General features: G+C 37.3%; 1 protein-coding gene across 4 annotated transcripts in view; it reads right to left on the bottom strand.

Moving 5' to 3' along the window:
* Positions 1-682: 682 nt before the first annotated feature.
* The window catches only part of PTPRG (protein tyrosine phosphatase, receptor type G), a 740,009-nt gene continuing 719,104 nt past the window's right edge, over positions 683-21,587 (bottom strand). For 2 of the 4 annotated variants that reach the window (XM_023510661.1, XM_023510664.1), the window contains 4 exons: positions 17,998-18,144; positions 16,883-17,025; positions 5,689-5,824; positions 683-5,122 (listed from right to left, as the gene is read on the bottom strand). In XM_023510661.1, coding sequence (XP_023366429.1) covers positions 4,976-5,122; positions 5,689-5,824; positions 16,883-17,025; positions 17,998-18,144 — 573 coding nt within the window. In that variant the 3' untranslated portion in view covers positions 683-4,975. The remainder of the gene's footprint in view (positions 5,123-5,688; positions 5,825-16,882; positions 17,026-17,997; positions 18,145-21,587) is intronic. The other 2 variants (XM_023510662.1, XM_023510663.1) reach the window with 1 other exon arrangement.

Raw genomic sequence — 21,587 nt, forward strand, 5'->3', positions numbered from 1 at the left:
AGGTGCAGTGGCTCATGCCTGTAATCCTAGTAGTGGGAGGTTGAGGCTGGAGGAGTACTTGAGCTTGGTAGTCTGAGACCAGCCTGAGCAACAGCAAGACCCTGTCTCTGCTATAAATAAAAAAAACTAGCTGGGCATTGTGCCTGGCACCTGTAATCCCAGCTACTCAGGAGGCTGAGACATCCTCTTGAACTCAGGGAGTTTGAGGTTGCTGTGAGCAAGGCTGACATCATGGTACTCCAGCCTAGGCAACAGAACGAGACTCTGTCTCAAAAAAAAAAAAGAAAAAAAAAAAACCAATTGTACTGATCCTACATATTTTATAGAGTCTCCAAAAATCTCATTCTCCATAGTAAATATTAAGAAGAAGCTGCTACAAATCTAATTGATCTACTAGAAAAAAATAGTCTGCTTACATCTTAGCAAAGAGTCATAAAGGGAATAAAGTTTGATTCAATATGCAGGTAAAACTTTGTCATTGTTCACTCTTTAATGGAGAAAGAACATTAATAAATCACCCCAGCAAAGTTGCCTTTTTGATTTACTGCCTGGGTGAAGATGACTACTTAGGTTCATTTTACTCCCATGAAAACTGAGAGTGGTGGATGATATTATGTTAAGAGAGATTAGAAACCTGATTTTACTGACACAGTTTTTCATAGAAATGCTCAACACTAATGAATACATCAAAAACCATACTTTATTTTATGTATAGCAATACAATTTACATATTAAATAACACTATAATAGAATGATTTGATATAGTTTTAAACAGAAGAAAAAAGGGGAAATTTCAGGTTACAAAACCCCTCCCCCCAAATGAATTTAAAAAAAACAACCAAAACCCCACTTTTTCCAAATGGGTCATTGTGACAAATGTGTCCAGTGACTAATTATGTCTAATTCCTATTGCACAAATGGTCAATGGAATTAAAATAAAACCCAACTTTCACAATCACTGCCTCCAAGAAATAACACATGTTGGATTCTTTTGGAATGCAAAGATGGTTCTTGCTATTTCAATACACAGAAAGTTGAATTCACATATCCACCACAAAAAGGAAAAAAAAAAAACTATGACAGAGTTGAAACTAGAAAAAAATTAGCTTTATATGAAAATATAAAATTCTATGATTATATACCATAGATACAAAGTTCCCAGAAGATGCTTACCCAAGCAACAAAATATTTACAGTTTCAATGATCTTAGCTATTTCAAAACGAATTGAAAGAAATACGAGTCAACATGAAGGCTGAATTTTTTAGAAACAATGGCTGCTTGCTAGTTTCAAACGTTCTAACAAAAAAGGAGTCACTACCCCAAATGTTGGAGAGTTGCGACATTTTATAAAATCGACTGTCTCCTTTTCTGGAGATGTTTATTTCTTAAAACTCAAGATAGTTTTCTTGAAATTAATTATCCTCTGTAGAAAATGCTTCCCTTTGCAAATATTTAACAAAAATACTAAAAACAGTTTAACAGCTAAGACAAAGTAGAGGCCAAATATCATTATTACAGCTCCTTCCTATTTGTGGCATGCCTTCTCTCTAGAGATAAGTAAAGCCAGTATCATACGTTAAATGGCAACTAAGGGAAAGTGCAAAGGGGTAAGTGAAATTACAGCTGTTAAAAAAAAAAAAAAAGCAGGCATTTCCCTTCATATAAAAGTTCACTGGCACCATTGGAACATGAACTTTAGAACACAGGAGTTGAAAATGTGTTTTCCAGTATAACTGCTAAATTCTTAAGACAAACTACACTTTGATTATTTTTTCTTAAATTATGATGATTTGGGGTTTTTTTTGCTTAGAATTAGTAACATGTATCTTTGGTAAATTGATATCTATATTTTAATTTTAAATATAGCATTTAAGAAAAAATTCATAACAAGGCAGTTGTGCTGTGTCATTAAAAAATAAGGTTATTTATTGATTTCAATGTCACTCTGGGCTAAAACCCCCCAATATCCAGACCTTGAACACCATCACCCTTTGACCCCAGCTGGACTCTTCTACTTGAAATGGACTCTTAGAGATCCAAGGCATAAAAATTAGGAAAACCAATGAACTAATCTTATTCTTCTTAAAATCCAGAAGTTAGCTTTTTCTGTTTTTAGACTTAAAGGCAATATTGTGGCTATGGGATGAAAGAAAGAGTTCTCCTGATGGCAGCAGGTGTCTTTTCTCTGATGTCCAGCATGCCCACTTAGATCATTATATTCAATTTTGTATGATGTATTCATTATGTTTGCCTAGAGATAAATTCCCACACAGAAACAGCTTATTTTATCAAATAGCACACATGAATTTGCAATAGCTATTTCATTTCCCTTTAGGTACACGTGGTGATAATCTTGTACCTAAAGGGAACATTTTATAAAATTGACTGTCTCCTTTTCTGGAGATGTTTATTTCTTAAACAGTGTGCTTATGTCTCAAAGCAAACACCATCTTTGAAACTCTCTGCCTCTGGAAAGATGCAAGCACAGTTTTGCCAGTAACAAATGAATAATAGTAGTGCGGATATGCTCTGTGGTGAAAGTGCAGAACTGCTGACTATAACCACCCTTAGTGTTCGGACTACTGTGGCAAAATGGGCAAGTAACTGCTCCTAGTTCACTGGGTCAAAATCTGTAACTTTGGTTCAAGCCTGCTACAGACACAGACTGCTCACAGAGAACTTCTAACCTATCCTTATTATGTCCCTATCCTATTTACTAGCTGTCTCTTTTATGATGATTGTGATACTTTGTAAGAGATAGTCACAGAATTGCACTGGAGGGTATATATCTCCACAAATTGAGCCCTCTGTAGAGAGTACAGAAGGGAATACTTGTTATTTGTCTTCTAACCAATGTTTACTTGTACTAAGCAAAAACTGAGAGAGGGACCATGAACCCTAACTCAAACACCACTTTTGAACACCAAGACCACTTTGCCATCTACTGAAAAGAGTTAGCTTATATATTAATGCTCTGTAAAACTAAAACCACTTAATTGACTTAAAAAAAATCTACCCTTTTCCCTCCTCAATTTCCTTCGATGCCTGGCAGCTGTAGTGCTCCTGTGTTCAAGCTTTTCTTGTGTTCAGTAGAACATCCTGTGTCACCTCAGAGGGGCTGTAAAGGTGTCTGTCATCTAGCACACATACAACTTAGCAAACTTTGCTTACTTGAACACCTTTTCTCAAGACTGGCCTACATAATTCTTGAAAAACAGACTATTCTGGGTTGTTGAATCTTGTGATAAAATGATGAGATTAACCCTGGTAAGTTATGTAATTCATAACTTGGCCTGTACATTTTCTGTCTTTAGGAAATTTGGTCTTCCTGCAGCACCATCCTGACAAACTTCATAGAAAACCAACTCAGGATAAATAGACCTTCAGGGGTGATCATAATTTATTAATGTTTAATGCCTACTCAGATAGTATAATAGCAGCCTGGGTGGCTTTTTCATTGAAATTCATTGACATAAAGAATAAACCCTGTTCTTCTTAACAGGTCCAGATCTGGTGATGATTTTACTTCTGATAGAACCTATCCCTCAAAAGCAAACACACAGTGGAAGAAACAGATTTCAGTAAGTAGCTTATTTTTCTAACAGATTCTACCAAAGTTTCTATTAATGCTCCTAATTTTCCCATTATATACTACAAGGTGAATATGATTTCCTAGAGTGGAACAAATAACTTCCTTGGGCTCTCTAATGCTTATCAGCATTTTTTACTGAAGTGTATCTGTTCTTAACACTAAACCACACAAAAGCCTATAAACCCATCTCCCTTTAAACTACTTGACAATGTAGGTATTACCTTTTATTCAAGATTTTAATGTTTTCCAAATTAGATTTATCCATGTGTGGGATTTTATATTGTCCTAAGACTTTTGCTAATACAGCATTTCCAAATTAATCTTAAGTAGAAGAATATATGTTATTAAGAGATTTATTATGAAGCATTTGGCAAAAAAGGAAAGAAAAGATTAACTATATAGGTAGTTTTTATTAGATTGCTATGAGTAATAGGGAATTTTTAGAAGACTAGTTTCAAAATTACACACCTGTAAAAATTTTCATTCTTCTACCTGGCATAAGGTATGGGATTATAAACCCAGAAGCATTAATGGAGAGTAACTAAAGGGTCTCGTATCTGAGTTGTGTAAAATATTGCCATCTTTTTATTGTAAAAGCCCTGATTTTAGGGCGTAGCTATTTCAGAGAGTCAAAATGGAAAGAACACACACTGTCCACATATCTACTGTGAAAGCTGTAATACAGAGTTATTCTTTATTTTGACACATTTTTGTAAGCCGTGAATATAACTTTGTAACTAATCAATGTCCACATGAAGCAACTCTTAAGCCTTCTAACTTTTTACTGCATCTCTTAGCCATCCTAAATGGAACTGTTTCAAGGCCATGACGTTAACAGGCCTTCTCAGTTAGCTCCCAGTAGCCTGCTAGTCTGTAAAGAAAACAAGGCTCATCCACACCACTAAAATACAGAAGGCATACAGCATTGAACAGTGCCTAAAAAAATAGGAGGACCAAGGAAAAGAACAGCATCGCCTGCTAGTAGAATGCAACTGTTTCAGCAATAATAATAATGATAATAAAATCAAGGTTCACTATCATAACAAAGACCTTCACTGTACTGAACTAAAAAGTAGCATGTATGTTGTCATGGAATGTCACATCAGGGCTTGCTTTAGTATTAGATTATAGGCAATAACACTGATCATACACGCATAGTGCAAACTAGGTAAAATCGCGTTTCATGGTGTGAAATGAACAGAGGGGCGAATGCTCAGTAGGATACCATTAAGACATAAAATGGCAAAAAATAAATATCAAAACTTTTATCAGTGTAAAAAAGTAATTGGGTTATTGTATAACCTAGAGTCTGGCAAAAAAGGCCTCAAAAAAGTTCTCAGTTTTCAGAAGTTTACAAATTAAGTGCCCTTTCAGGATTCCAGTCACACGAGAGACTCCATGCTCTCGGCAGGGTCTGATTCATCTGCAATTAGAACAGCACCATTTTTGTCCACTGTCATGGGACCATTTCCATTTTCTTTAGTGCTGACCAAGCTGAGCATTGCCTTATAGACAAATTGGTATTGTTCCTGAAAAACAAGAGGAAGACAGTTTGAGCCAAAGAACAGCTTAGTCCGGTCACTTAGGGTAGAAATGTCAATTAAAAATCTTAAGTGTGAGAAACAGGAAGAGCATAAATGTTATGTGAGCAAATTAAAAAACCACTTGAATCCTTTATAATCAAGACATAGCTTCTTCATATCCTTCTGATCTCTGTCAGCTTGGAATCAAGCCTCAATGTTGACAGTTCATAAGATAATGGTGTGTCCATATCTTATAATTAGGGAATAGCAGGCTGTACAGCAGGGCTTCTTAGCCTCAGCACACAGGCATTTGGGGCAGGATGAGTCTATGTTGTCGAGAGTTGTCTTGTGTACTTAGGTTGTCTGGCAGCACCTCTGGCCTCTACCCACCAGATGTCAGAGCAACTCTCTCTGTGCACATTGTGACAACTGAAAAAGTGTCCAGACATGGCCCAAAACAACCCCCTCTCCCCCACCCCCCTCCCCCAGCCCAGTGAACACTGCTGCTCTAAATAGTGAATCTGAATTTCAACTGATGTTGGATGGATTTTACAGATAAGCAAATTACTTACAATGTCTGTGAATACTCCAGGCCTCATAAGATTAATCATTTTTGCAACCTGGAAAACATCCACAGCATTTTCATTCTCCAGTTGCTGGGACAGGGTAGTAAGGGCACATAACATTCCTGCTGAAACTGCTCCATACCTGAGGGAGATAAAAACAAAGATGTGATTCCAGATTTACAAAGGGACTGAGTATGTTGGAATGAAATCACCATCATGTATTTTCATGGAAAACTAAGTAGATTATGTTGACATTTATTCTAGAAGACGAAAATGAATGACATGCTGGATAGGAGGGGGTTTGGGAAACTAGCATAAAGGTGAGATTTGTTTAGGACTGTCAAATATCCCAAACTGGCTCATCAGATGTTTAGTTTTATATCTGTGGTGAAATGAGAGGGTCAAACATGGACTTAGGAGAGCTATAGAAGGTGTGGTAATAGGAACGACCTGGGTGGTACACCAGGAAAAACAATAGAAGAGAACCTCCAGGCCACTGGACAAACAGCCAGTAAGGAAAGGCTCTGGAAGATTTTTTCTTAAAGTCTCATAGAGCTAAACTGAACTTATAAAATATGAAAAATAAAAAAATGGAAATAGATGGCTCAAAAAGAAGTCAGAGAATTTTCAAAATTAGTTTCATGTTAAGTAATTATTTTTGGCACCGAAGTGGAACTGCCTTCTATAAAATCCTTAGAAAAATAAATATGGTTCTCTTTGCTTCACACACATAAAAAAACGCTTAGAAGGGTAGTAGTAGACTGTTTTTATCAGGGCCAGGTTGGCAACTTCAGTTTTCATAGGGATCTGTGACGGCATGTAGCCTCCATACTAGTGATGAGAAAACAGATGGATTAAATGAATTGTTCAAGGTAGTGTTGCTGACTGGTGGCAGATATGAGACCAAGCTTCAGATAGCCTGTGCCCACTGTTCTCTGAAAAATAAGTCAATATGTAGGCTCTGAATTTATTCTTACATGAAATAAAAAATGACCCATTTTATGTTTTTAATACAAATAAAACCACAGTTCCCATAAACTCCCACACCAATTTTACAGCCAAACTCTTCAGAGGTAAAAACTGTTACACGTCTAGGTACAGCCTTCCAGATTCAAGTTTATCACTATGTTTCATCATGATGCAGCTCATCATTTTACCTGCCGCATAGATCCCGGATTTATTCACTTCCCTACTCATGCATATTTATCTTGTTTGTATCTCGTGCACATTAGCATAGGTACCCTGAGTAGAAGAGCTGGGGTCAGAGGCACGCACATACTCAGTTTTAAGTCAGGGTTGTAGTTCTTCCCCAAGGAGATATTTATGCTCCTCCCATATCAGAATTCTGGTTTCTCCTCATTTTAACTGTAAGTGCCTGTGCCACCTGACGGGTGTGAAAGGTTGTATCTTGTCATTGTTTTAATTTGCATTTCCTTGATTACCAGGGGAGCTGAATATCTTTTTATGTTTATAGATCATTTATATTCCCTTTTCTGAAATTGCCTAATATACTTTGGATACTTTCCTATTAAAAAATGGATTTTTAGGAGTTATTTTTTCTGTTATCTATAGTACCTGTTGTAGGAATTTTTACCAATCTCTTCTTCTCTTATTATTGTGGTCATTTTTGTTACAACAAAGTACAGTTTAGATGTAATTAAGTTTATCAGTCTTATTTTTGGCTTCTTTGAATCTTATTTGACAATGCTTTCCCTAGCCTTGAATTTTAAGAATATTCTTCTACATTTTCTAGTTTAATTTTTTAATATTGTTCATTTTGTCTGATCTTTTCTTCTTATTTGGATGTAAGAAAGGGATCTGATTTTAGTTATTTTTCAGTTATTTAGGTCTGATCTTTTCTTGTTGACGTGAGCTTCCCTTTTATCATATAACAAATTTTGATATTTGCAGACCTATTTCTGAACTTTATTTTGGCCCCACATTTGGTTTTTTTTTTTTTTTTTTGGTACCTTTCTACATTTCATTCCTTGATAAATTGTGATATCTGGTAAAGCAACTTTCCAACATAGTCTTAGGCTTTCATATTGTTTTTAGTGTTTCAAACATATATAGAGGGTGTCAAAAAATTATACATACATTTTAGGCAATTACAATATATAATATACAAGATAACAAACATTACTGATCTATATTGAGTATTACAATGTTAATGCAGTTTTTTCTTTTCTTAAAATGTGTATTACTTTGGGGAGCTTCCTTTATATTATTAATTTTCATTCTTTACTTGTACACACATTATCAAATACCTCTAACCTTATACCCCACTTTATCCTGTTTCTTAGTAATTTTGAAGCCAGATTGTCAAGGAACACAAAACTTTGTTGGAATTTTGATTAGGTTGCATTAAATATATAGATGGATCTGAGGAAATTAACATCTTTTCAATCTGGAGCTTTTCTGTTCACGAACATGATGTCTTTTCTCCATTTATTCAGGTCTTTTATAGCTTTAACTATGCTTTATGATTTTCTTACTAGTCTTTGCCAGTTTCATTTTAGGTTAATTCCTAAGTCCTTTGGAGTTTCTCTTACCCCTAAGAATGGCCTCTTCCTGTGACATTGTCTGGTTCCAGTCGATGTCTAGGAAGGTTACTGATTCACACGTGGTGAACCTGGTGCACCTAGTCGCACACAGAATCCTATTTAAGTTCTCATAGTCTGCCGATTCCTTAGGTAGCTGGCTCTATCTTTATTTGTCAACAATGCCTATTTTGCCTCTTTTCAACTTTTATACTTGTATATTTTCCTTTAACTGTGTTGGCTGGAACTCAGTTTTCCATACTAGGGCGGACAGCAGATACCATGTGGCATTAAAGGTCCAGCTTCTAAATTCTTAAGAGTAAATAAAAATATTTGGTATACAGACTTCTGGCAAATAAAAGTCCCTCTACTCGTGTCCTAAATTCATGCACAGATTTTTGGTAATATTTGGCCAACTATGTAGCCTTCATTTAGTTACATTACTAAGATAAATTTCAATTTTTTCATGACATGTAATTCTTTTTTTTTTTTTTTTTTTGAGACAAAGCCTCAAGCTGAGCCCCTGCGTAGAGTGCCCTGGCTTCACTGCTCACAGAAACCTCCAACTCCTGGGCTCACGCGAGTCTCCTGCCTCCGCCTCCCAAGTAGCTGGGATTACAGGAGCCTGCCACAATGCCCAGCTATTTTTTGGTTGTAGCCATCATTGTTGTTTGGTGGGCCTGGGCTGGATTCGAACCCGCCACCTTAGGTGTATATGGCTGGTGCCTTAGCCGCTTGAGCCACAGACGCCGAGCCATGACATGTAATTCTTTAATTATAACATACTGGGTTTTATTAGACAGTGTTTTATTTACATTTTTTGCATTCATATTCAACTAAGTATTGGCCTTTTCTTTTCCATTCTGGTGCTGCCCTTGTTTGTTTAACCTGAGGTAGCATTAAATCCCCTCTCCCGTAAACACAGCCTTGACAGGAGGTGTGGGCCCTAACAGTTGGAGAACTTTTTCTTTTGTTCAGTTCTTGGTAATCACTAACATGTCCTGTACTCTGACTATCTGCCAAGTTCTCGCCTAGGTATTTTACATGCACCAATCTGAGCCTCACAATAACCCTATGATGTGGGTGCTATTATTGTCTCCATCTGAGGCTGAAGAAATTAGGTCCATTCAGGTGAGGTAACTGGCCAAGGTCTCATAGTGAGCCTAGAGCTTCAATTTGAGCTGATACATATAAATGGCTCAGAACAGAGATATACTCAATAAATGTTACTTTATTATGGTTTTATCTAGGCTTAAAGTTTATTAGTATAAAGTTATCATCTCAAATGCTTGCTTTTATTTCCTTTAAAATGTTACTTTATTTTCTTTATCTTTTTATTATAGGACATGTTAAACCCACACAAAAGCAGAATCCTAACCTTTATCAGCCCCTGGTCACTCTTGTTTCATCTTTATTTCCTCCCCCATATATTTTGAAGCAAATCCTAAGTATTTTATTCAAAATTATTTTAGTATGAAACCTTAAAAAATAAGGACTTTAAAAATGGACATATTAATACACCTAAACAAACTAACAATTCTCAAATGTTTTTACTGTAACTCCAGATATACTGTAGATTTGTTTTCCTCCGAATTTTTTTTATAAATAGTCTGACTCTGTTTCCCTACCCAGAGTGCTCTGGTGTCAGCCTCGCTTCACAGCAGCCTCAAACTTGTGGGGTCTAGCAATCCTGCCTCCGTCTCCCAAGCAGCTGAGACTATGAGCACCTGCCATAACACCTGGCTGATTTTTCTATTTTTAGTACAGATGGGGTCTCGCTCTTGCTCAGGCTGGTTTTGAACTCCTGAGCTCAATCAGTCTTCCCACCTTGGCCTCCCAGAGTGGTAGGATTATTTGTGTGAGCCACCAAGTCCAGCCTTCTTAATGTTATGACATTTTAAATATTTATCCTCATTATATTTTCCAACGTTGCATTTTTTTATTAGATTTTACTGTTTCCTTCCAGCCTCCACTTCACTACTGTTTGCTTTTTTATTTTTTAATTCCTTAGATTTTTTGGTGGGTTTGTCTAGTTCTTTTTGTGACTTCTTGATTTGAAAGCTTAGTTTGCTTATTTTTAATCTTTTCTCTGATACAGATAGTAGTTTAGGCTGTAAATTTTTCTGAGTATAGTTTGGCTCCATCCTAGTAGGTTTTGAAATCCATCAAAGTATTTACAATTTCTGTTTTGGTTACCTTTTTAATGTGTGAATTATTTCTAAGCAGTTCTATATGTAAAGATTTTAATTTCTAGGTATAAGGATTTGGGAATCTTACTTTTTGTTGGTTCCTAATATTAATGCATTCTAATAAACCAAAGTGGCCTGGGGTATTTGTTTTGGGGAAATACATTGAAATTCTATTTATGGTCAGTTTATATAAATAAACCGGTTGTGTTTGAAGAGACTATAGGTTTCTCTCTTAGGTACAGACTTCTTTATATCACTGTTAGGCTTTTTAATTGTGACATTCAAATCTTCTCTCTGAATCTTACTGGTGACATGTATTTCAGTTTGAGAACTCAACACTTTATTTCATCCTTAGAAACCTCAGCTGTTATTTCTATTTGTTCTGTCTTTTGTCTCTTCATGCTTCACTTCTTAGACATATGTTAGAATTCCTGTATCCAGCTTCCATATCCTAGTGTTGTGTAAATTTCAGATTAATATGAGGATATAAAAGATTAGGTTACATTGTTTGCCTTTCTAAGGTAAAATCCGAGTTTTAGTTGAGCCCTTCACTCAGGGGTGTGCTGTATACCCTACATCGTGCCCGCTGGGCGAGAGCTCACCTGCCCCTTACTCTCCTTCCCTTTCCCTCCACCAGATCCTAGTTTTATGTCAGCTTGGTCTACTGTATCACTAGTCTATCACTTAAAACTTTAACAAACTATATACTTTTCCCATTCTTAGGCTCTAATTTCTTCCTGTTTCATAATGTATATTCTTAACTCATTTCATAAAATCTTCCTTTAAGAGCACTGAGCACATTATTTTAATATCCTATTTAATATCCTGTGATTCCTCTATTAACTCTGATTCTTTATGGTTTTTTGGGTTTTATACATCATGTTGTCTTTCCCCAGCTTCTAAAATCTCCTGAGTTGCATTTTAGCTGGTATTTTTTTAAAAACTCATTTGTTCTGGCCAGCACAGTGGCTCATGCTTGTAATCCTCTGACTCTGGGAAGTCGAGTCAGGTGGATTGCTTGAGCTCAGGAGTTCAAGACCCGCCTGAGGAAGAGTGAGACCCTGTCTCTACTAAAAACAGGAAAAACTAGGCTGGGCATGGTGGCATGTGCCTGTAGTCCAGCTACTCAGGAGGTTGAGGCAAGAGGATTGCTCACGCCTAAGAGTTTGAGGTTGCTATGAGCTATGATGACACCAGGGCACTCTACCCAGGGCGACAGAGTGAGACTCTGTCCGAAAAAAAAAAAAATTTGTTCTGGTTTTATTCAGGAGGGAAGAATTTAACCTTTGCTTAATCTATTCTAATAAAACAGCTACACTTAGGGTCCTCCCTGCTTTTTTCTTAGCTTTTTCCTAAAGCTTCTATAGCCGATCAGAAAGTCAGGTGATGTGTATCTTTGTTACGGAGTGTGCACGCCTCCACATGGGATTACTGGGGGCTTTCTGTGGGTTGCTTTCCCTGTATTTAGTTGCTCTTCAGCAAGCAGTTAAATTATACCTAGATAATAAGGCTTCAAATGCTGAGAAGAAACTAGTAAGTCAAATCAGTGAAATGCACAGATACTTTTAACTATCTTCTACATACCAAGCATTATAATGAAGGAATAAAGTCTGGGAAAAATAAAGGCCATTATCATTCAGAACTTTATAAATTAAGTAGGATTAAAGGGTGTTTATTGAGTTCCGTGACTTTGTACTTAAAACTTTAGGGACTTGGTGCAAAAGTATTGCAAGGAATGATTAACCTACATCAAATGAAAGTGGCATAGAAATTCACTGGTTTTGGTAGTTTGTTACTTCCTCTAAAGGCTCCGTTAAAAGTCATATTTGTATAACTACTGTTGTTAAGGAAAAAAAACAAACAAAAGGTTTTTCATCTTTCGAAGAAATTACAAAAGTAATTAAAGTATTTTATGTATCTGATACGCAGTAAGTTTTTAAGCACTGTCTATACTGTCTATCTTCACTTTGAAACACACTGAGGTTCCCTGTGAGGTCAGTGTACACAATATCTGTGGCCATTTAATCTTATTCTTTAGTATTTCATATAATTACTTACAATTATTATAGCTTTGCTTTTAAGACTTTGTTTTAAAACTCATAACCAAGAATGGAATCCATAGTTCTAACTCTTTGTTACTGTGAAGAAAGTGAAGCTTCTCTCCAAAATCAGTTGGGCAGGGAAGAAAACAAAGAATTAAAACTTGAATATGTATCAGTCCCAGGGAAGAATGGCAATAGAAAAGCCTTCCACAGGGCTTTAAAAATGAAGACTTGGGGTCAATGAGAAAATACAATAGGAAAAAATTAAAGCACAATTTGAAAAAGTGAGAGATGAATGGTAGACACACCTACTGTGAAAACCAGGGGGAGGCACTGTTCACTCGTGGGCTTAGGCAGATGTGGATTTGACTACAACCAGAACCAGGGCTGGCTTCCTGGTCTGCCACCTGTGCAGTTAGTTGCATGAGACCCAGGGCCTCGATGGCCTGACTGCTCACAAAGCTCCTATGGTTCATTTCATATTTTGCTGTTGCCATTTGGAAGTTCTCGATTTTTGACCACAGTGCTCTGCATTTTCATTTTACACTGGACACCATGAACTTCAAATATGTAGCTGGTCCAGACTCTGACATTCACTAACTTATGTATACACAGGTCCTAGGCATGTTAATTAACTTCACTCTGCTTGTTTTCTCATATGTGAAAAGGGCTCCTAAAATGACCTTCTAAGTGCAATGATTTTGAGAATTAAAAGAAAGAAATGAATTCGTAATTAATAATGAGTTAGGTATCTTTGCAGCAGTTGATATAGAAAGAAATCTATATATTTGTGTCTTTTATTAGAATATCTCAGCAGTTTTCAAACTCTTGATCTCTGGACCAAATTAATATAAAAAGTTACTGAGGATCTCCAAAGAGTATCTGCTTATTTGAGCTGCTATCTATCAATGTTTATTGTATTAGAAATTAAAACTGAGAAAATGTTAGAATACAAGAACATATGAGCACTCATTCTATTAGCCCTTAGGGTAATGTCACCACATTTCATGTTGCTCTGGAAAACTCTATTGACCACTCATGACAGAATGGGAGTGAACAAGGCACATAGTAATTCTTATTATTATCGTTGAAAGTAGTTTTGACCTCTTGGATCTCCTGGAAAGGCCTTGGAGGGACAACTGAAAATTTGCCTACTGACATCCAAAAGGGTGATAGATGTATCTACTTAAGTATTTACAGAGGAAACTATTCTTCATTCTGTAAGTCAAGGAAAAAAATTGGGTAAAAATCTTATATACAATTGTCTATAAGACTGTGTAAGAACCATGCTATGTTTTAAACTACTACAAGAATATAGACGATTTTTAAAATTTGACAGTAATGTTACAGATCAGCCTCTGAGCAGAATAGCTTTGAACAGATGAATTTAGGATGCTGAGAATTAAGCAGTTTGCCTTTAAGCTGTGCTGTCCTCAAATAGACTTTACTTTTTGGTGAGGAATTGTTTCCATAGCTCATTTATCTAGAAACTTCATCCCCAGGCACATAGAACCCTGAAAGTAGCTGTTAAAAAGATGTCTGTGAAGACCAGATGGATACCATCGTGTGGTTTGTGCACTGTTTGCCTTAATACTGGAAGTACACAGGGCTTCCCTCTAAGCCGCTCGCTCTCTACTTTTGACAGAGCTTTATAAAATAGTTTTATGGTTCACAGAAGAATTTAAGCACGCAAAATGACTTTGAACAATAAACATGACAGAAAGAAAGGCTCTCTGGGGATACTTTATATAGGAGTACACATCCCTAGTTTGTAAGTCACCAGTCACTATCATTTAAAAGCATAGTAACTATTCATGCAAATACTTATCCAGCACCCACTCTGTCCCAGGCATTGAGCTTCACCTTACGAAGACTGGGATGAATTAGTCACCACTGCTGGCCTCAGCAGTGTAGAGTGACAGTCAAGTACACAAATGGTTACAGTATGACATGACAGAAAGGAAGGACATTAGGTGGTATATGCACAGGGAAGGATGCAGTATTTGCTAATGATTTTGATTAGTGCCTCTGGATGTGTTAAGAGATGGTTCAAAAAGAGGGACTTTTGAACTGTGTGCTGTATGAGAGGACATTCAGAAGAAACAGCCTTTGTAGACACCACGGTATTTCTGTGGTGAACTGGAGTGATAGGTAGAAAAGTAAACTTAGACCTGATTGTAAAAGATTTTGAAAAGCACACTCAAAGAGTGGATTAAACCAACAAAACTAGGTGGCCAATGAGATGTGGAGGTGAGGAAGACTCAAAGAGGACTAATGTGTTTCTGATTTGTACAACTAAGTAGTTGGGGTCAGGCAGGGGGGTGACGAGTTGAGGTGTTTGAGGGCCATCAGGAAAGGGCTAGAGGTACAAAAAGTAGGTAAGATAGAAACTGAAAAGCTATGTATTCAGAGTATTATACTGGAGCTAGCAAATCTTTAAAAAATTTAAAGCTGTCTTGTGGAAAAGTAATTTCTATGGAATCAAGTTATCCTCTGCCAGTGGAAGATAAATGAATTAATACATCTCTACAGTTGTCATTAAACAAAGACTATCTACATGATATTTGCAGATTTACTGGTTTAAGATTAATTTTCTCTTTTCATATTTAGGCTCAAGACAAGCTATATTTGGTTAATTCCACAGATAACATATTTAGCATGTGACATGAAATAAAAATTACTGAATAAGTAAGGCAAATACCAAATATACATGTGTAATCAAACAGTTCCGTACAATGTTTAAATAGTGATGATGGTTTTTCTTTCCCTCTTTCTTTACCCTGGTTACCTGCATTATTGACTGCAGGACAGAATTCCTCAGAGTACTACCTACCACAACAGCAAAGTCTGTCAACATCGGAATTTGGCCTGAGTTGATGAGGGCTAGTAAAACCCAGAGGCCATTTGAAGAACAGACCCAGATTAGTTGGAGGAGGGGAAGAAAGGAGAGGGGAAATCTCTAGAAGTAGTAACCACCCAGCTATTCTGAGGCTGTCTGTGCTATTTAGACAATGTTGTTGGCTGTTGCATCTTCAGAGATCTTATATCCTTTGTTTTTTAATTAAGGTTTCAACTAGAATGCTTTTCTAATCTTAATTTTTAATGTTACTAATTAAGAGTCAGGCCAACATTTTGAATCGTCACTGTTTCCTAGGAAAGACTGCAAAACTTTTGGGAAGCAGCCAATGGCCCCTTCAAGCAGGAGAATGCTATGACTTGGGATCAAGGTGCTGATGTCAGCCCAAAGTTTTGTGCACTTCATGATATGGCATTCAGTTAACATCTTATGCTACTAGAGTAGTTGGTAATTTAATGAACATAATGGATGAACTGAGAATTTGCTGACTAAGAGAGCTACCCTGGAACTAAAAGAGAAATTAGGATGAAGATGTACACTTGATTCCATAGGAGCTGAAGGTTTGTGAGGTTCTAATGATCCCGGGTTACACAACTGTAGCTGGGACTACAGGTGCCAGCCACAATGCCCAGCTATTTTTAGATTTGGGGTCTCACTCTCACTCAGGCTGCTCTCAAACTCCTGAGCGCAGGTGATCTACCCTCCTTGGCCTCCCAGAGTGTTAGGATAACAGGCATGAGCCACTGTGCCCAGACTATTTGTTCTCGTTTGGATCATATTCTTTAAGTTCCAAAAGAGAGTACTATCAACTCTTGAACACAACATAAACTCTAAATATTATTAATAGTAACTTTATCCTTATCAATCTACTAAACCATACTTTGAAAGTTTCCATTCCTAACAAATATTTGCTGAAATTCAGTGTAATGATTTTAAAATATATAAATATAACTATTTAGTTAATGTAAACAGTTTTTAAAGTTTTTTGTTACTGAAACATAAAAGCTTAAGAAGTACGCAAGTCTACTTTACAATCCAGAGTGTGTTCTGCTGTCTAGAACATGCTCTGGATTTTAGAGTCTTAGAAGACTTTGCTATATTAAAATGTACACAGGCCAGGTGCAGTGACTCACACTTATAATCCCAGCACTCTGGGAGGCCAAGGGAGGTAGATTGCTTGAGTTTAGGAATTCAAGACCAGTCTAAGCAAAAGTGATACTCCTGTCACTGCTAAAAATAGAAAAATAAACTGGGCATGGTGATACAGGCCTGTAGCCCCAGCTAATTGGGAGGCTGAGGCAAGAAGATAGCTTGAGCCTAGGAGTTTGAGGTTGTTATGAGCTAGGATGCCCCAGCACTTGACCCAGGGCAAGAGAGTATCTCTAAAATAAATAAATAAATAAATAAAAACGCAAACAGAACCCTCATACTTTGCACATACATTAGCAACGACAAAAAATTGTCAAAAGCAGAGAGAGAGGATGTAGGTTTTAAAATTCTGTCTTCCCTTTCCTCTACTATGGCAATCAACAAGAACAAGGACTGCATTTTAACATTAAGAAACAGACATACTCATCATGAACAATGGTGGGGCCATCCCTGGTTAAGGCCTCTTCCTTGATGACGTTGATAAGTTCAAAGGTACTGCTTATGGGAGCATCTGGGTTGGGCCATTTGGGACACTGAAAGTGTCGAACTTCTAGGACATAATCATCCTGTAACCAACACAACACGAAATATAGTTCATCCTTTATTTCACAGAACTGTAATCTGATGACTAGAACTTTCTCTGGGGAAAGCATGTCACAGGTAAGTGTGAACAATGCCAGGTTAACCAAACAGCAGCTGGGAAGAAGAACAGTCGGTAGATCCACCTGCCATTAAAAAATGAGCAATTCATGTTAGTGAAACAGTAGACTCTCATTTTGTTCAGGACAAATTATAAGAGACCATGTATCCTACTCTACTTTATTTTTTAAATTAAAGAACCCCTCCCCGACCATTATTTAAACTACTAAAGAGGGCTCCCTGCCTTACCCATCCCACAAGAAGGCAGCTATTAAACATCAAATATACAAAAATATTGTATTTATTGTATTTAAAAAAATAATTTTTTTTTTTTTTAAGAGATAGAGTCTCATTTTATCACCCTTGGTAGAGTGCTGTGGCATCACAGCTCACAGCAACCTCCAACTCCTGGGCTTAGGCGATTCTCTTGCCTCAGCCTCCCGAGTAGCTGGGACTACAGGCGCCTGCCACGACACCCAGCTTTTTTTTGCTGTAGTTTGGCTGAGGCCAGGTTCAAACCCGTCAACCCTGGCTGGCGCCCTACCCACTGAACCACAGGCACCGCACCCCCCCCCCCCAAATCTTAACACCTCTGCAACACATTGCAAGGCTTACATTTCCGATGCAAAGAAAATATTGAGCTCTAGTATATTGTTTTTATAATTAGGTCAATGACCTATTTGTATGCATGCTGAATCAGAAGAACTGTTACATTTCATCTAGCCAGCTGGAAAAAGCAAATATTTGAGGAGGGGGGAAGGAAATGTATATATTTAAAATCAAGTCTTACTCAAATGCCTGAGCCTGTCTTGAGGGCAGTAAGTTACTTCCTTATTCCTTAGAGGGATGGACCACAGCCCAGGAATGTGCTATTACTGAGGAACAGAGCTTTAGGTTACCTGTGTAGCTTCAAGGATGAAGTCATGGATGATAATTTGTTCTTCATTAGAGAGGCACAGTCTGTCTTTGCTGATAAGGGTGACGGTAAAAGCCTCACAGTTCATGGATTCTTCTCGGCTTGGCCAGTACACAAACTCATCTTCTGCCTTTGAGAACCAAAATAAATAAATAAATAAGTAAAATAAATAAAAATCCTCTGTAGTATGTGTAACGTTTTTTCTTGAATTTTCTTGCAAACTGCTTTCTTATATTTGCCACTTCCCATACCTCTCAAGCCAACATTTAAATTGAGGTCATAAAATTATATCCCTATCCAGTGTTCAATGGTTATTGTTTGTATTCTATGGTAAAATATATTACAAAACTTTTTGCCTGTCACTGTAGCAACCCCAAAACACTCCCCCTTGAGGGGATGTATTAACCTCCAGGTGAGAAATGTTCTGTAATGAATTAACATAGTGAAAAAGGAGATAGGTCAGTTAATTTTAAATTTATTATTTCACAACTGCTTAAGCAACCAAGGTATGCTAATTGTTATTTCCTAACAATTGAATAGCACTGTACAAAGGACTTTCATAAATAGTCCTTTTTAATGTTTACATTATACTGTTAAAATGTATTATATATATTTAACATGATACATGGGATAAACAGAAATAGAAGAAAGGTTATTAAAGTGAAGCAGATTAACACGTCTATTATTTCATGTAGTTATTCTTTGTTTCTTTGTGGCAAGAGCAGCTGAACTCTCACTTAGTACGAATCCCAAACACAGCCAAACACAGCGCTGTCTTAGCAGTAGCTCCTACCGCACGTGAGATCTGTAGAAGTGTTCATCTTCCTTATCTGCTGTTTTGTGTCCTCTCTCCGTGGCACCCATCTCTCCGTTTCCTCCCTACCTAACCCTTGCTTGCCCCATAACCACTGCTTTGTTCTTTTATCTCCGTTTTTTTTTTTTTTTTTTTTTTAAAGATTCCACGTGTATGTGAGGTCATGCAATATTTTTCTTTCTGGGTCTGGCTTATTTCTTTCTTTCTTTCTTTTTTTTTTTTGAGACAGAGCCTCAAGCTATCGCCCTGGGTAGAGTGCTGTGGCATCATAGCTCACAGCAACCTCTAGCTCCTGGGCTCAAGTGATTCTCCTGTCTCTGCCTCCCAAGTAGCTGGGACTACAGGCGCCTGCCACAACTCCTAGTAATTTTTTGGTTGCAGCTGTCGTTGTTTGGTGGGCCTGGGCTGTATTTGAACCTGCCAGCTCAGGTGTATGTGGCTGGCGCCTTAGTCGCTTGAGCCACAGGTGCCAAGCTTGGCTTAATATAATATAATGTCCTCTAAGCTTATCCACATTTTGGCAAATGGTGAGAGTTTATTCTTTTTTTAGGACTGAATAATATTCCATTATATATATGTGCTACAGTTTCTTTATTTGTCCATTGATGGACACTTAGGTTGTTTTCCCATCTTAGAAATTATAAATAACTGTGCATTGAACATGGGAATACATATATCTTTATAAGGTAGTGATTTCATTTCCTTTGGGTATATGCCCAGAACAAGGATTGCGGGATCATATGGTCTTTGTATTTTTAGTTCCTTTAGAAACCTCCATACTGTTTCCCATAACGGCTCTACCAGTCTACATCACCCCTAACAGGGTACACTAGTTCCCTTTCCTCCACACCCTCACCAACATTTGGTATCCTTTGATTTTTTAATTACCATCCTGATGGGTGTGAGGTGGTGTAGTGCACAGTGGTTTTGATTTGCACGGATGATCAATGGTGTTAAGTACCTTTTCATATACATACTGGTTATTTTTATGTAATCTTTGGAGAAATGTCTATTCAGGTTTTTTGGCATTTTAAAATCAGGTTATTCATTATTCTACTGGAGTTGTATGAGTTCTTAATAAATTGTGGATATTAACTCTAAGATAAGGGATTGAACAGATGAGGACAAGAAAACTTGGGGTGGGAGGGTGTCCATAAATTGTCTAAAATCACACTGCAAAGAAACTGTAAAGGATAGAACCTTTTTGGGAAAGAAGTCATACATAAATAAATATGTTGGCTGTAAGTAGAAGGCACTCTTCAAAAGAAAAGTTAATCTGTCAATGTTAGTTTTCAAGAGGGAATAACACAGAGAGTCTTTCAGCCTTGAATCAGGAAAGCTTTAAATGTTCATCCATTTTAAGATTAAAAATAGATATTCAGGCTTGGTACTTGAATTCCATCCCTGAAGATTATGGATGCTTATGAAAAAGTTAATTGTTGCATAGGTTGGAGACTATGAGAAATGTGATTATGATGATATACCTTTCTCCCTCCCCTAATTTCCTAATCAGCTCTGACGGCAAACTATAGCCCATAGCATAATATACAGAATTCCATGGACTTTTTCCTGAAAATGCCTAGCTACTATCATTGAAGTCAGAAATAATTCTGAAGAATGTTCAAAACAAAGAAAGCTTTGTTTAATCTTACATTGTTGCATTAGAAATGAGCCAAGAGTCCAATAAGACTTATCACCCTTTCAAGTTTCAATATAGCTTATTGCCAAGTACATTTTTATTTTTAAAGCTCAGCATAAGGGGAAACAGATTAGCAATTGGGTTTAGTCTATACAAAAGAAGTCTGTGACTGTCGTGGGTTTTAATACATTTTGTCCAAGGAAACAGATATTAAAGATATAAGGCAATGATGGACAGGGTTTAACCAGTATGTAGAGGTTAAGCATAAGATGTGGGATTGGATGCGGTCCTGGATAAATTAATTAATCTCTCTGAGCCTAATTTCCATATCTGCAAAGTGTGAATAATAAAACCTAGAAGAAATATTAAGATAACATGAATAAATTACCTATTTAAAGGTTACCAAAGGGATTTTAATTATGATAGAAGAAAAGCAGAAAAAAACTTGAATAGGTACCAAACTAGGGAATAGTTGTTCACCTTGAAGGACCAAGAAACACAAATGCTACTTCTTCTTTTTGAGACAGGATGTCACTCTGTCACCCTGGGTAGAGTATCCTGGCATCATAGCTCACAGCAATCTCAAACTCCTGGGCTCAAGTGATCCTCCTGCCTCAGCCTCCCAAGTAGATTGAACTATAGGTGCCCGCCACAACGCCTGGCTATTTACAAATGCTACTTCTTAATTCAGCTGGCTCTTTGGTCTTGTGGCTATTTTGCTTACAAATGTGTTTATAGGTCAAAGATGTCTGGCCATCTGCAGCAGTGCTTTCTAAGAACCAGTGACTTTTGGGCTACTGACAGGATTATGGTCTTGTAAAGTTATCGTCTTTAGGAGCAAGCTGTGCAATGCTGAAACACAGAGCTGAGAGAGCAGACATGCGTGTTCTAGCCTGGCCTCTCGAGGCCTGCATCCGCAGAGCATGTGTCCACTATCTGGTCCAGTTCTCCCCGCACCACCACTGAATCCTCCTGGTACAGCCCTTGAGCAGACGCTTTGTGGTGACTGCCCTCTGTTAAGTGGCACTAACAAAACACTGACTCATCCAACAAATGAACGTTTTAACAACCTTAAATGCCTCCAATTTCCACATGCCAAGCAGAATAGACCCCTGTTGCC

Source organism: Otolemur garnettii, unplaced genomic scaffold (assembly GCF_000181295.1).
Source record: "Otolemur garnettii isolate 467f Iridium unplaced genomic scaffold, OtoGar3 scaffold00015, whole genome shotgun sequence".
In the NCBI taxonomy this organism is placed as follows: domain Eukaryota; kingdom Metazoa; phylum Chordata; class Mammalia; order Primates; family Galagidae; genus Otolemur; species Otolemur garnettii.